Source organism: Malaya genurostris, chromosome 1 (genome assembly GCF_030247185.1).
Source record: "Malaya genurostris strain Urasoe2022 chromosome 1, Malgen_1.1, whole genome shotgun sequence".
NCBI classification, from domain to species: Eukaryota; Metazoa; Arthropoda; class Insecta; order Diptera; family Culicidae; genus Malaya; species Malaya genurostris.
This window is the reverse complement of record NC_080570.1, coordinates 157,191,169-157,206,933: the sequence shown is the minus strand read 5'-3', so window position 1 is coordinate 157,206,933 and position 15,765 is coordinate 157,191,169. Positions and strand designations below refer to the sequence as shown.

At 37.2% G+C, this 15,765-nt stretch overlaps 3 protein-coding genes across 6 annotated transcripts; all 3 read left to right on the top strand.

Annotated features, from left to right (window-relative positions):
• Positions 1-277: 277 nt before the first annotated feature.
• Positions 278-3,828, top strand: LOC131426410 (zinc finger protein 501-like). 3 transcript variants are annotated; one of them, XR_009229091.1, is made up of 3 exons: positions 278-381; positions 441-1,829; positions 3,572-3,828. XR_009229091.1 is itself a non-coding variant. In XM_058589113.1 (2 exons), the coding sequence occupies exon 2, from the start codon at positions 445-447 to the stop codon at positions 1,708-1,710; it is 1,266 nt and encodes a 421-aa protein (XP_058445096.1). In that variant the 5' UTR covers positions 278-381; positions 441-444; the 3' UTR covers positions 1,711-1,877. The 3 variants fall into 3 exon arrangements, 2 of the variants coding, with proteins under 2 accessions (XP_058445096.1, XP_058445097.1); XM_058589113.1 differs by lacking the exon at positions 3,572-3,828 and having other exon boundaries at positions 441-1,877; XM_058589114.1 differs by lacking the exon at positions 3,572-3,828 and having other exon boundaries at positions 308-386; positions 441-1,877.
• Positions 3,829-4,891: 1,063 nt separating this feature from the next.
• On the top strand, positions 4,892-6,889 carry LOC131426408 (zinc finger protein 234-like). The gene is made up of 3 exons (XM_058589111.1): positions 4,892-4,977; positions 5,028-5,866; positions 5,933-6,889. The coding sequence occupies exons 2-3, from the start codon at positions 5,040-5,042 to the stop codon at positions 6,621-6,623; spliced, it is 1,518 nt and encodes a 505-aa protein (XP_058445094.1). The 5' UTR covers positions 4,892-4,977; positions 5,028-5,039; the 3' UTR covers positions 6,624-6,889.
• A 5,228-nt stretch (positions 6,890-12,117) lies between these two features.
• LOC131426414 (oocyte zinc finger protein XlCOF14-like) lies at positions 12,118-14,049 on the top strand. 2 transcript variants are annotated; one of them, XM_058589120.1, is made up of 3 exons: positions 12,118-12,667; positions 12,723-13,190; positions 13,260-14,049. In XM_058589120.1, exons 2-3 carry the CDS (start codon positions 12,727-12,729, stop codon positions 13,942-13,944), a joined length of 1,149 nt encoding a protein of 382 aa, XP_058445103.1. In that variant the 5' UTR covers positions 12,118-12,667; positions 12,723-12,726; the 3' UTR covers positions 13,945-14,049. The 2 variants fall into 2 exon arrangements, with proteins under 2 accessions (XP_058445103.1, XP_058445104.1); XM_058589121.1 differs by lacking the exon at positions 12,118-12,667 and having other exon boundaries at positions 12,905-13,095; positions 13,170-13,190.
• Positions 14,050-15,765: the final 1,716 nt, after the last annotated feature.

The following is a 15,765-nucleotide window of genomic DNA, read 5'->3' as shown; positions in this document are numbered from 1 at the left end:
TCAAACAACTTCTTTCATAAACTGCGGAATTCATAAGTTTTTTGTATGAAAACTATGATAGTGATAGATGAGATGTATATTGCAGAAGTATATTTTTCATATGACCCTTATGAAATGGTGATTTTGGATGCATCATAAGATTTGCCTTAAGATTTTCACAACTCATGTTGTCGAAATGATAAATATCTGGCAAATGTCAGAAAAATCCGCAACATTGGCAACTCTGCTAGTGCATGATTTTGAGTAAACTCTAATCTTGAGCTATGTTCAATGAGCGTGTATATTTTGTTTTGATTGTTCAAAAGAACGACGAAGAGCGATCACAGTTCATTTTGCTGCAAAACAACACGGTTCTGGTAGCTGCAGCTACATTTCACGTAGGTAAGGTAAATAATGTCGTTTTCATATGCCATGGTTTCTGGAAGCCTTATTTTTTTCAGAAAAATGAGATCGGACCAGATACAAGACGTTATACTAAACAAGGAGCAACCATCAACAAGTTCAGTCACATCTTTCACACCGGAAAACGATTTTCCAAATCAATTCAAATGCCGGATTTGTGATGAACAATTTTCTGACGAGGATTGTCTACATAAGCACCTTTTTTCGCATGGAAAAACAATACGATTTAGTTGTGATATTTGCGGAAAAAGTTATTCTTTTAAGAAAAATTTAAGGAGACATATGATCGTCCATGCTGCAAACAAGCCGTTTGCGTGTGATGTATGCGGCAAAGAATTACGTGACAAGCAAGCATTGAAGTACCACAACAATATCCACACCGGAGAGCGGCCGTACACATGCACTGTATGCGGAAAAGATTTCCACGTTCAATCGAGTCTCGACTCTCACATGCGTTTTCATACAGGCCAGCGGTCTTACAAATGCACTGTATGTGGAAAAAGTTATATCACTAATGCTCAACTAAGCCAACACATGGCTACACATACGGGTGATTATAATTACAAGTGTGATGTGTGCGACAAAGGATTCATGCTAGAATCACGTTTGAAAGACCACAAAAACAGTCATACAGGAGAACGTCCGTACAAATGCACTGTTTGCGGAAAAAGTTTTGCTAGCAACAGTAGTCTTGGTGTACACACGTCTGCACATACGGGTCTTTTCAAATATAGTTGTGATGTATGTGGCAAAGGATTTCGTGACAACCAGGAATTGAAGTACCACAACAATATTCACACCGGAGAGCGACCGTACAAATGCACTGTTTGCGGCAAAGATTTCCACTCTCAAACGAATCTTGTCCAACACATGCACCTTCATGAAGGCAAGCACAAGTGCACGGTATGTGACAAAATGTTTACCTCTAACGCTATACTAAACAGACACATGTCTTCACATACTGGTTCTTATAAATATACTTGTGATGTGTGCGGTAAAGGCTTCGCGTTTAGAATGTTTTTGAAAAACCACAAAAACATTCATACAGGAGAGCGTCCGTATAAATGCAGTATATGCGAAAAAGATTTTGCCAATAGGCGTGCCCTAACCATTCATATGTCAATTCACACGGGTGGTCGATATGAATGTGAAGTGTGCGGCAAAGATTACTCTAGAAAATTTAACTTGAAATTGCACAAACGCATTCATACATCTGATCAGTCGATCGATTCGTTACCAAACGAACCAACAGATCACGAAAGCGTCATTCTACCAAAACTCGATGACAATGTCAAGGTGAATGAATAAGCCAAAACCAATGGCAACAGCGACGCATTCGATTTACAACCGTACCTTCAAGTCGACCAACGAGCATCATGGCCGCAACGTAGTGTCGAACAGAAGATATCGACCGAATAAATGCGCAAGTAAATATAGAAAGGTTTTTATTTTGTTTCTTTCCCTTTGCTATAAACACCACAGATAACTTATAATATAGTGTTTACAATTACAATTGTACGGTCTTTCTTTTATATACAACCTGAACTTACTTAGGTGATCCGGGATTCCACGTATTTCGCGCTGCATGGATGTGTCGAAAAGTCAAGTTGAATCCGAGACATTTAGGATGCTGTGGAACTTGTGTCCCACGTAAATTAATTTTTAGAAGAATTTACTCATAGTGTAATGTCTGTTAATCTGTGGTTAGAGTACATGCACTTTTTATGAATTTAAATGGGGTCACTCAATTCTGAGTTATGTTCAGTGAGGCTGTACACGCTCTTTGAACATAACTTATGGTTTCAGTTGCGATTACTCAAATTCATAAACTGGAACAATATGTCAAAATTTGAGTAAAATAAACTCGTTGCCATAAGTTCTCTCGCATTTATTCATACATTAGAGTAAGCGTTGAGTTTTTAAAAATTTGAGTGAAAAAAAGTGTGCGTTTCAGTGCGTTTTTATTCTCGGAATATTCTTATTGAAATAAAGAATGCAAGAATACGTCGTTTTCCATTGCCGTTCCTAGATCTGGTTTTGAAAACAGGAATCAACGTCAATCAAAGATGTTTTCTTGCTTCAATTATGCTTAGTGAAAAGCCCAACATAAGGATATCAAAATAATTCAATGTTGGCTCCAAACCGTTCAAAAGCAAACGGTTTTGAATCACTATTCTGCGCATTCAAAAGAAAGAAGAATAACTTTGTATATGAAAATTAACGAAAAAAAAATTCTTTATTTTGAGAGCAAGAAACCCAAATTTTGAGTTGAACTTACTCAAAGTTTGAACAAAATATTTTTTCTTATTTTAAGTAAAAATTACTCAAGTTTTGACAATTTCGTCCAGATTTTCAATTAGTGCCAAAGATTCGCCAGGCTGCGCAACAACTGGAGTAACTTAGAAGTGAAATCCCGATCTGAAATGGTCTTTTGTTTATGTTTACATGCTTGAATCCCGGCGCGCCATATTTAATTTCGTGAGAAAATTACCAACACAACCAGAACTGTCTTAACACGCCACCAGTGTATTTTACGTCGTGGCGGCGCTGCATGAACCATAAATTAAAAAAAATGACCTGGCATCGCTGACAGTAAGAAAAACAGTAAACAACACTCGATTTTTACCCACATTATCGAAATGACGGAATGAGCAATGAATTCTTACTCGACTGCATGATTTTTTAGTGCTCGATCGGTTCAGTGCTAGAATTTTCGCCTAAGTTAGCTGCTCGATCAACCTGATTGACAGTGACATTATAAATGTCATTGAATATTCGCTCATTTTATGAATGTGTTAGTGTGAAATTTAAGCGACTAAACCCACTTAGAAAAAAACGTTCAACGGTGATCCTTCATTGGTCCAATACGTTGGATCATTGGTCCAATGAAAGTCCAATCAATCGTTCAACGGGAGGCCAACACGGGACCTTCGTTTGCCGATTTTGAAACAGACCGTTGAACCGAATGCCATTTTTTCGTTCAACAAACCCGGCAGACAAAGGTCCATTGTTGATCCATTTTTAACATGAGAAGTTGGAGCCCCGTTGGACTAGTTTTACTGCAGAATTTCTGAAGTTTTTTCCACTTATTTGTTTAAACTAACAATACATACCTGCACAATACTTCTACTTCACGTATAATAACAACAAATTTTCTTTCTATGTAAAGGTAACACTTAATTTCCACACTATTTTTGCAAGAGAAAAAACAACAACAAACCGTTCCAGCAAATTAAACGAATATTTCGTGCAATATGTCGTTCAACAAGCGCTCAAAGACCAACAAAATTGAACGGCCTGCTGAGAGGGAAGCCATTTCACTACACTCCAGCTAGAGGAATGGATGATGCTGAATAAGGTAGGCCGTTTTGTTAATTTCCATCGAATTTCAATAGTGTATGTTGGGATTCTAAGAAGAACTGGTTATTTACTAGTTCTGTATATCCGAAAAACATGAAGATTTAAATTTGTATATTCAGTTATATAATGTTTTCGTTTAAAAATAAACTGAAAATCAGCACGAAAACGTGCAAAAGTAGGAAAGAAGAAGAAGACGAATTGACAATTCAGTCCGCATCTTCTCACTCAATTCCGAATGATTTCCGAATCAACCGGTTGTCGGCGAACCGGTTCATTCGGAATCGGTTGTTGCACTGGAGTTGGAATTGATTCGGAATCCATTATGATTTCCACATGAAATTCCGAATGAAAATTTCTCGCTGATTCGGAATCCATTCGGATCTGATAATGTGGGTAGATTTTGTATTGATATATGCTTAGAAAAAGTTACTCAAAGTTTGAATACTAGTTACTCATTTTCAAATGATACATGGAAACGTCAAAAATTGAGTAGTTACCATCAATGATAATGAGTAACTCTCACTCTAAATTTGAGTTTAACGTAAGAACTCGTTTTTAATTTACTTTTGGCAACATAAGTCTGAAAGGTGTAATAACCATTTGTAGCAACAGGTTCTATTTTTTGTTAGTGAGATCGCGAATTTCAAGGGTGAGTCGTTTAACACAAACGGTGTCGTGTCTGCAAAAACCGGAATGATAAACTGCCCTCTTGGTTGTGCAATCGACGTAGATATTGTGTCCAGGAGTGCTCCATATTGTGCTTCAGAGTGGAAACGAATATGCTCAAATGTCATTTGTGAGGAATAAGTTTCTGATTGGTGGCTGAACATTACTAGCATGTATGTTACTCCAAGCGACCGCCACTTGATATGATGTCTCGAAGTTAGAAATCAATTGTGAACGGAATAATAAATAAACATGTACAAATAAAGCATTACTCAGTAAATGAGTAGATTTTACCCAAACATCTTTTCCAGTGGAAGAACTCAAGTTTGAGTAACTAAGAAGTTACTCTAAATTAGAGTTGTTCCACTTTTTCTGTAAATGAGTGGAATCTTACTCATTTCTGAGTAACTATTTTTAAGCGTGCGTGTAAAATATTATCTGACATCGCTGACAGTAACAAAAACAATAAACACACGTATATTTTGTATTGATTGTCCACAAGAACGGCAAAGGGCAAAGAGCGATCACGGTCTATTTTTCTTCTCGTTGGTAAGACTGTCGTTTTCGTATTTTTTATCAGAAAAATGAAATCCGACCAGATACAGGATGTGATGCCAAAAGAGGAAAAACAATCAAATGATTGTATCACCTTAACGAACGATCTTCCGAAACAATATGAATGTCTGATTTGTGAGAAAAAATTTGCTTGGAAGTATATGCTCAACTCTCACGTCTTATTGCATGACGGCAAGCGCCCATTCAGTTGTGATATTTGTGGAAAAAGCTTTGCTTTGAAGAAATACGTGAACAAACATATGAACGTCCATACAAAGGACAAAACGCGCATGTGTGATGTATGTGGCAAAGAATTTCGGGACAAGCATTCATTGAAGGTCCACAAAAATATTCATACTGGTGAGCGACCGTACAAATGCACTGTATGTGTTAAAAGTTTTGTCACCAAGATTGAGCTAGGCTTACACATGCCAGTACACATGGGAAATTATAGGTATAAGTGTGATGTGTGCGGCAAAGGATTCATGCAAAGATCGCATTTGAAAGACCATAAAAACAGTCATACAGGAGAGCGGCCGTATAAATGCAGTGTATGCGGAAAAGATTTCGGCACCAGATGTGTTCTAACCGGTCACATGTCAATTCACACGGGTAATCGACATCAATGTGAAGTTTGCGGCAAAGAATACGCTACTAAATTTAATTTGAAATTACACAAACGCATTCATGCATCTTTACTAATCGAAGCAACAGACCAAGAACGCATCATTCTAGCCAAACAGAAGCGTATAACAAACGAATCCACAAAACTTGATGTCAATGACAAGGTAAATGAACTAGCCAAAACCAATGACAACAGCGATGCATTTGATTTACAACCAAATTCATACGATTCTTCTAGTTGCAATGAAGGGAATCGAAGGTAGGTCAATTCTTATCTGTCGTTTTGATCATAGTTTCTGTAAAAAATCTTTCGCTCATTTTTCAGTGAAATGATATCCTGTCATAGACAGGATATTATACCAAACAAGGAGCAACTATCAACTAGCTCAGTAACATCTTTCACACAGGAAACCAATTTTCCAAATCAATTCAAATGCCAGATTTGTGATGAACAATTTTCTGACGAGGACTGTCTACATAAGCACGTCTTATTGCATGGGAAATTGATAGGATTTAGTTGTCATATTTGCAGAAAAAGTTATTCTTCTACGACAAATTTAAGCAGACATATGATCGCCCATACCGTTGACAAACCGTTTACATGTGATGTATGCGGCAAAGGATTTCGTGACAACCAAGCATTGCAGTACCACAACAATATTCACACCGGAGAGCGTCAGTACAAATGCACTGTGTGCGGAAAAGAGTTCCATGCTCAAACGAATTTTTCCCAACACATGCGCCTTCATGAAGACAAGCACAAGTGCACGGTATGTGGCAAAATTTTTACCTCTAACGCTCTACTAAGCATACACGTGTCTTCACATACCGGTTCTTATAAGAATAGTTGTGATGTTTGTGGTAAAGGCTTCGCATCCAGATGGAATTTGGAAGACCACAAAAACATTCATACAGGAGAGCGTCCGTATAAATGCAGTTTATGCGAAAAAGATTTTGCCACTAAACGTGTTTTTACCCAACACATATTAACTTGTACACGTAGGCGACATATATGAAGTTAGTGGCAATGAATACAGAACCAAATTTAACTTGAAATCGCCTAAACGATTGTGTTGATACGATGATGAATGATGTTCTCACCTTCACATAAAATACATTCATATTTTCTCCATTTGTTGTTGCCAAGACTGTCATCAGAAATAAAATACACTGATAAAAATCGACACGTTGGACTGATGTGTTTCACACTTAAATTCGTCGCATTTGATTCGACACTTTAATTGCAAGTGTAAGTCTCTTCAAATCTGATTCAAATCGAATAATATTAGGTTTCTATTGATAATACACTTGAATTCCATCAAACAAACAGCAGATTTATTTTATTATCCAATTCGCTCGATACCTTCATTCGAACTATCAGACAAATTAATATGAACTTGTATGTTTAGCCTTTACCTTTAAAAGTTTTTACTTATAATTATCATGTAGAATACTTTTTCATATGAGGTGGATATAATTTTTTCAATTTAATGTCGTTTTCGCTTGAGAAAACTGAAACTGACCCAGGGTAGTTTCGTCAAACAAACGCTTTCCGCGAAACTGTGTTAGGTTCGCACTTAGTAAGGGGGGTTCGAGCAAACCTGATAAAAAAAACTGGGTTCGAAACTGACTCGATTTTCAGTTCAACAACGTTGAAACTAGGTTCGAAACTAGCTTCAAACAAACGGTTTCACAGCAGTTAGTGTGGAAACTGCGTTTAAGGTAGCGCTTCGCCGTGGTCAGGTCGAAGCAAGACATCTCACTGCTTCCTCTTGCTTTGTCGCCGAAATTTCACCCTAAATTGCAAATTTCTAAAATACTAACCCGATTCACGAAAAATCAAAAACATACGATTGTAGGTAAATGATTTTACTATGCATTTGGCGAAAAATATCAGTTAGAAAGCTTTTCTTTCGCGAGATTTCGTGCGAGTTTTGTTAAAATTTGGTTTTCTTTTTTCCTTTTCTCGCTATAAACAACTCGCATATGTGCTACGTTTTCAACAAAGCGTCGAAGCTAGTAGCGATGAAAATCTTTACTGATTTCTGGTTCTACTGAAACATGAATAGGAATTATTTTACAAAGTAGTAACACTTACTTACATTTTCTACTCATCTATATTCAACGTTTACGCAGAGAGAACGGACAACGAAAACAAAAGAAATGTTGTTAGCGTCTACCGCATGTAGCATTTTGCACACCCCAATGACATTGTGTGCGTGCGAAAGAATAAGGAAAAACTCATTTATTTTTATAACTCGCACGAAATCTTTCGATAAAAATGTTTATCAGGCACAATTTATATACGAATCGATAGAAAAATTAATTATCTAGAATCGTATGTTCTTGGAAGTTCCGTTTTCTTCCCCGTTTTCTCACAATTTTGGGTAAAGTGCGTGAAACCCCGGGATAGGCAGCGAACTCCCGTGACCACGGCGAAGCGCTACCTTAAACCGTAAATTCAATGAATTGCAGTAATATATAACGCAGGTTATTTCTGCAAATTGTAAAGTTTCAGAATTGTTGAAGCATTTCTTGAGATTGATGAATCTGGCATTTGTCAGATAAATCTGGCAACCTGGCAACGCTGGATCCAGTAGTCATCTCATATACGAAAATCATTAGTTAGAGTCTGATCTGATCTCTCTGTTCGGTAGACTGTGCGTACGGAGAAATTCTTTCCATAGAAAAGTCTCCCTTTTCCTGAATTTCAAATGGGATAACGGCACCCCCGTTCATCTCAGATCCAGTCAGAGTTGCCAGGTTATTTTTTTAAAAATCTGTCAAAACTCAAAAATTTATCTGGATTTGTCTGGGTCTACTATATACAAGGAAATTTTTGCCAGACTTCATTTTCAGTGAGAAAAAAAAGAAAAAAGGTCTCCTCACCTATCGTATAGAGGCCAAAACCGTAAAGATCAAGCGAGATCTGACAAAATCTGGGAAAATTTGGAAAATCTGGCAAAAGATCTGGTTAGTTTGAGTGTCTGGCGAAACGAGAAAAATCTGGCATTTGTCAGATAAATCTGGCAACCTGGCAACGCTGGATCCAGTAGTCATCTCATATACGAAAATCATTAGTTAGAGTCTGATCTGATCTCTCTGTTCGGTAGACTGTGCGTACGGAGAAATTCTTTCCATAGAAAGGTACGTATGCGACTGCCTAAGGCAATTCCATCTTACAGCACTTGTGGACAAGGCGGGAGACATCCGTGTAAAACACAGATTACCTATGAGAATCCGCTGATTACATGCCAGTTTTGTGAATATCCTGCATACTACGGTAAACCTTGCACTGAAACTGCAAAAAGGACAGCTTCAAGCAAAGACAAGGATAACCGTTTAGCAACGGTAACTAATGAACCCAGTACTTTTGCTTTCAAAACGCTTTCAGCATCACACTAGCAAGCAACTGCAATCAATCGCCCTTATTCTGAATAGCGACGTATTGATTTTTCGATCGAATGTGGTTCGATCGAATCCTAGCTACCTTTGATTTTGCTAGCGTTATTAGGAATACAAATGAAATACGATCGTAAAATCAATACGACGTTATTCAGAATAAGGGCGAATATCCAACAAAACGTATCCATAGCAACTAGTAATAAGCACAAGACTGCGAACAACAACGAAAACACCGATGCGGCAAGACGAGCCACGAACAAATCCAATCGTTGGAAGGAAATGGGTTACAACAAGGTCCAATATAAAAAATTTAATTTATTAAAAATCGGATAAATCGGTCACGTAAAGCTTGTACGCATATAGGCCTGAATAAAAATATTTTTTCAATAATAAAAACAAATATCAATCAGTTTGATAGGGTTCTACCATAAATCAAATAAACATAGATTTCTCACTGTACGGTGACACTAACAGCACCTCTAGTGACAAACGGGTGTACTTTTTTCCATTAGCTACTGTGGTTGTGTTAAATGCGCAGGCAACTTTTTGCATGCATTTTAGGAGCATTTACGCACCCATTCTCCACCAGGTCGTCAAATGGTGAGATAACTAAGTCCTCACAAGTCCCTATCTCATGCTCCCCGAGCGTCTATGATGACATTTCTCGATGAACATTAGAAAAGGTCCCAAGTGCAAATGACAGTTTCTCTTGGTTTACTTTCTCTTTCAATTATTACGGCAAATTCCAGTAATTCCCCAAAAAACTCTACAGTACATATCGAAAGTTTATGGTTTTTACTATTATCCTATGTGAATTGTTAGATGGAAAGATTACTGATTGGACCGTAATACTCGAAAGAGAAAGTAAACAAAGAGAATCTGTCATTTGCACTTAGGACCTTTTCTCGTGTTTGTCTTCATTTGGTCAATAGAACGGCGTCGACTGGGTGCTATCGCCTTCTGCGTTAGTAGCAGAATGAGAGGGTGCGAAATGGCTTGTAGGTTGAAGCCCATCCTAAAATGCAGTGTTTATCATAGTATATTACAACATATAATTCTGTTGTTTATTACATCATGTATTATTATTATTGTTATTTTAATTATTATTATTATTATTATTATTATTATTATTATTATTATTATTAGAAGAGCGTAACTTACACTGCGACATTAACTGTTATATTGTATCATAGCATATTATTTCATATATTATCGTCTTACACTATTTTATGTTATTATATACTATGTTGTATGGTGCTCGTGGCGCAGTTTTATTTTCGACACTGGTGTTTCAAGCTTCGGCATACACCGAAACCGCGTGTTTTCAGTTTCGTTAAACACCGGAGCCGAGTGTTTTGAATTTCGCGAAGGCACCGAAGAGCACCCATGCGTTGGTTATATTGCCAATCAATTGAATTCAATCAAACGCGTATTGATGAAAAAGGAATTAATCTTTAAAACGCATTTTTCGTCATAGCGTGGCACTATATGCGCTTATAGTACAAGCAAAGTATAAGGCAAATTCGGAAACACTCGGCCTCGGTGTTTGCCGAAGCCAGGAACACTCGACTTCAGTGCTGCCCGAAAATCCGAGCACCGTTGCTTAGCAATTACACGACCACCGCTACGGGTGCTTTTTCTGCTGCGTTCGGTGTTTGTTATTCAACACGGACACGAAGCGTAGCATTCAATACTCCTGGTGGTGTGCTCACGAGTGAAGGTGAGTACCGTGCAGAACGGATCCGTGTTTTTGCCATGCCTGGTTTTCACTGGTTCCTGTTTCATGCCTACACGTGTGTCTGTGGTGACAAATGGTCTATGGAATGCGTTGATGGCAGAATGAGAGGATGAGAAATGACATATAAATTCAAGTAATATAATATCATAGCATATCGCAACATATCATTTTATTAATTCTATTGTTTATTATATAATTCATTGTACTATATTATATTGTTTTTTATTGTTATTTTCATAATTGTATTTATTGTTATTATTATTAATTTGTCATCAATAATAATAACATATATTATTTTTATAGATGTAGATATTATTATTGTTATTAGAAGAGTAATATTCTACTGCCTGCAGTATTGCGAAGATAGAAGAGCATAACTGACACTCTACATTAACTGTTATTTTATATCATGTTTTGTAATATATTATATTATATTGTATGACATTGTATTATATTATAATTAATTAAAATATATTATATTATATTATGTTATGTTATATTATTTTGTAATCTATTATATCATTTTATGTTATATTAATTTCATTACACTATGTTTCATTGTATTTATCAATATAAAACATTTTGCACGGAGGCGTAAAGAGGAGGGAGCATCAGGGCATCGGACGAATTGATGACTGGACGAGGGATTGTGGATAGCCAGCCCAAGTCACTTGAAGGAAACTTGTTTCCTTCTAAAGGTTTGACATGAGTCTGACGCGCCCTTCTCAAACAAACCATCAGGCGGGTTCAAGCATGTATAGCGATATGCTTCATCCATGCACTGGATATTATGGTTGGAAGAGCATCTTTTATTCCCGCGGAATACGAGTAAGTGACTCTACTTACGTATCCGCCCAACCCTTTTTGTTCGCTTTTCGGTAACAGCTATAGTAAGAAGGTGAATGGATGAGTCATATCGGGGCTACTGTAAGTCTACCCGCATCCACTGGCAAGTCCTTGAACTGATGGTGGCTTCACTTCACATCACATCACATCACATTTACGCACCCATTCTCCACCAGACGGTGCTTTTGGTGTCACGGGTTCAGCCCTCTGCTATGACGTCATGAAACTGTGGCCAGCATCATTCTGCAAAAACCAAAACAATGAAGAAGAATGATTGACAAGAAATTGGATATTACAAACTACTTGTTTATTCAGTACCCTTTAAAGCACTTCCCCGCAAATTATCGATCCGAATATCATCACTACGATAAGGAAATTAAGATTTTACTCGAATTGAAATGCTCGAATGTTTGTTTACCATACTCTGAGCGTTCTGATTGCCCACCAAATGCCCCAGATGTTGGCTACGATAGCACTTGCTGGAGCGCCCTATCCTTGCCACCGGGCTGCACGGGTTGCTCAACTACATTAGGGTAACCGAGGTATTTTGGCCCACTTTAGGATTGATTTTATTTTGGCCCACTTTATAAAAATATCCACCAAATGTTGTAATATCTTTAAAAACCCCTTCCGCAATAGGTAATTTAATGTGATTAGCTTCAAAATGATGCAAAATGAGTTACTTAACATCGATAAAATCCGATGAAATCGATAAAGTTTGATAGGTGGGCCAAAATATATGAAGTGGCCAAAATACCTCTGTTACCCTACTATTACACTCGGAAATCTATGTTTATTTAATTTATGGTTCTACTCAATGTTGGGTAAGCGTGCAGAGAAACGTTTTGTTTTTGTTATTTTTATGCTGTCAAATTATTACCTGGTTGGTTGTTCTTTTTGTATTGTCTAAATAAGACGCCTAAGACCGAACACGGTCCATATTGCCACAGGCAGGTTGTTATCCGGTTGATTTTGTATTGATTGTCAAGAAAAAAAAAGGCTAAGAGCGATCACGGTCCATTCCACTGCAGAACAACGCAGTTTTGGTAGTTGCAGCTACATTTATCACAGGTAAGACAACTACTGTCGTTTTCATATGACATGGATTCTGGAATTTTTTTCCCAGAAAAATGGAATCCGACCAGATACAGCATGTGATGCCAAACGAAGAGAAAAAATCAAATATTACTCTAACGAATGATTTTTCGAATCCATATAAATGTCTGATTTGTGATAAAAAATTCGGCAGAAAGAGTACTCTCAACTCTCACGTTATAGTTCATGACGGCACACGGCAACACATGTTGCTTCACACGGGTGATCGACATAAATGTGAAGTGTGTGGCAAAGAATACTCTAGAAAAATTAACTTGAAATTACACAAACGCATTCATACATCTGATCAGTTGATCGATTCGTTATCAATCGAACCACTAGACCATGAAAGCGTCATTCTGGACAAGCAGAACGAATCCACAAAACTCGATGTCAATGACAAGGTAAATAAACAAACAATTGGTTTTGGCAACAGCGACGTATTCGATTTACAATCAAATTCATACAATTCTGCTAGCTGCAATGAAGTGAATCGAAGGTAGGTCAATTCAACATATCTGTCGTTTGGATTTTAGTTTCGGTTAAAAATCTTTCGGTATTTTTTCAGTGAAATAATATTCCATCGTATACAGGATGTTATACCGAACAAGAAGCAACCATCAACTAGCTCAGTAACATCTTTCACACCGAAAAACAAATTTGCAAATCAATACAAATGTCCGATTTGTGATGAACAATTTTCTTACGAGAGTTGTTTACATAAGCACGTCTTATTACATGGGAAAGCGATACGATTTAGTTGTGATATTTGCAGAAAAAGTTATTCTCTTAAGAAACATTTAAAACGACATATGATCGCCCATGCCGCTGAAAACCCGTTTGCGTGTGATGTATGCGGCAAAGGATTTTGTGACAAGCGAACATTGAAGTTCCACAACAACATTCACACCGGAGAGCGGCCGTACAAGTGCACTGTGTGCGGAAAAGAGTTCCATGCTCAAACAAATTTTTCCCAACACATGCACCTTCATGAAGGCAAGCACAAGTGCACGGTATGTGGCAAAATGTTTACCTCTAACGCTCAACTAAGCATACACGTGTCTTCACATACTGGTTCTTATAAGTATACTTGTGATGTGTGCGGTAAAGGTTTCTCGTTTAAACTGCTTTTGAGAGACCACAAAAACATTCACACAGGAGAGCGTCCTTATAAATGCAGTGTATGCGAAAAAGATTTTGCTAATAGACGTGTCCTTACCAATCATATGTCCATTTGTCCGGGTAGGCATTAGTTAGTTAGTTAAAATTTTATTTACCCCCGGTTTTAACCTTTAAGGTCTTTTGCCGGTGGGTTAAGTGCTTAATATATGTCATTTATGTTCCTATTCATAAACGAATTCATTGTTGTTTTTTCTTACTGGGTATATTCAATGCCATTTTTACATGTGGGACAAGCCGCATCATTTGGTTCGCCATCATTGGCCCCATCGTCCACCGTCTCCGTTGTTTATTGTATTATACTCAATCTTAAAAGGACACTTTCTTTTTACTAATAAAAAAAGCTTCCAGTCCAATTGCCAGTCCCAAACGAAGTCTACTCTAAATTTTCTGCTTATTTACACCGAAACATATTTAAATAAAATAAGAAGGGAAAAGGGTTCGAGCTTTTAGCTCGACTCTGAATGAACCCATAAACTACACTCTAATTATAATTAATTCATTAGTCTAGTTTATTACACGTTGTAAGGATCTTCTGTCTCGTTTTCATTCTGTTTCTTATTGGCAGTGATTGATAGTTCAGTTGTCCTTTGTTTATGTCTTCGAAGTATTGGATTTACTTATAGTTGAAGTAAAAGAAGTGTCATTGCCCTTAGATATAGATGTCTTTTTGTCCATTGTATTAAACGGCTTACCTTCGGTTTACTGTCAGTACTGACATGTGGACTGCTGGCTTTCATACGTGTCCAACGATCTACCTTCTGTCGAATTCGAAGATCACAAAAGATGGATTTTTTTCGTGAGGCGCATGCATAAGAGATGCAATTTGTGGTCATCTCACACTGTTGAAAATATTATCCGAAATTGTTGATCATATTTTTTGATGAAACGGAGAAAGAATTATGTTGTTGTGTTTGAAACAAGTCGAGATATTCAAGATTAAGTTCTGCTCATTCTTCCACATGTCGAATTTTGAAAAGGCGCCTCATTGTAAAGTAAGTCGTGTTCACGACCAAAAAACAGAACGCGCGATTTGTAGTAAAGATTCTGGTACAGGTTCACAAGCACGTTCAACTTTACTTTCAAGTCAGCAATTTATACTCACTTTGATTATTTAGTTAAGGTATCAAGAAGTGAGTAATATTGGTTTGGAAAATTTGAAATTTGATTTAGATTCTGTTTCATCAAAGATAAGTTTGAAGTTGTTCGACCAAAAATTGTAAATATTTTTGATCGTGTTTAAATAGTATTTGGAATAATTATTAAGACCATAATGTGTATGTTGATTGATTGTTAATGAATAAATAATTTAATAAACATAGATTAAAGTGGATTTAGCTGCTCATTCAGGGAAATTTGTCCTTTTCTTACACTTAGTAAATGTTACTCAGAACTTGATAAATACCGTCTTTACTCGAAAGTGAGTAAATCTTACTGTACTCATTATATAGATGTTGATTTTTTTGTGCGGAGCGTATCCCTCACGGGGTTGGCGATTCAATGCTTTACATGCCAGTTGTCGCATGTTCTAGCCCCGACATGGAAGGATTCTAAGTGTCAGTAGAATCATAGCACCAGCCATGCTATAGTTCTGTACACTATGAATCGGCTGCGAAGTGAGTTGAAACAGAAGGTCAAACTCCACCAAAGGATGTACTAAGCAATTTTGCCAGATACACCGATTTCTCGGTATTTATACCGACTTTTTAACTCTATACCGCAATACAGCTCATCAAATTAGCTTTGGTGATATTAATTTCATACAATAATAAAGAAAAATCTTCCCTTTTTCCGATTACTGATGACTCGGCAATTCATGTTTCCATCTTGATAACTTTTGCCGAACTGACAGCAAAATTTCTGCTGACAAGTTCGGCAATAAATTTTGGTTTGCC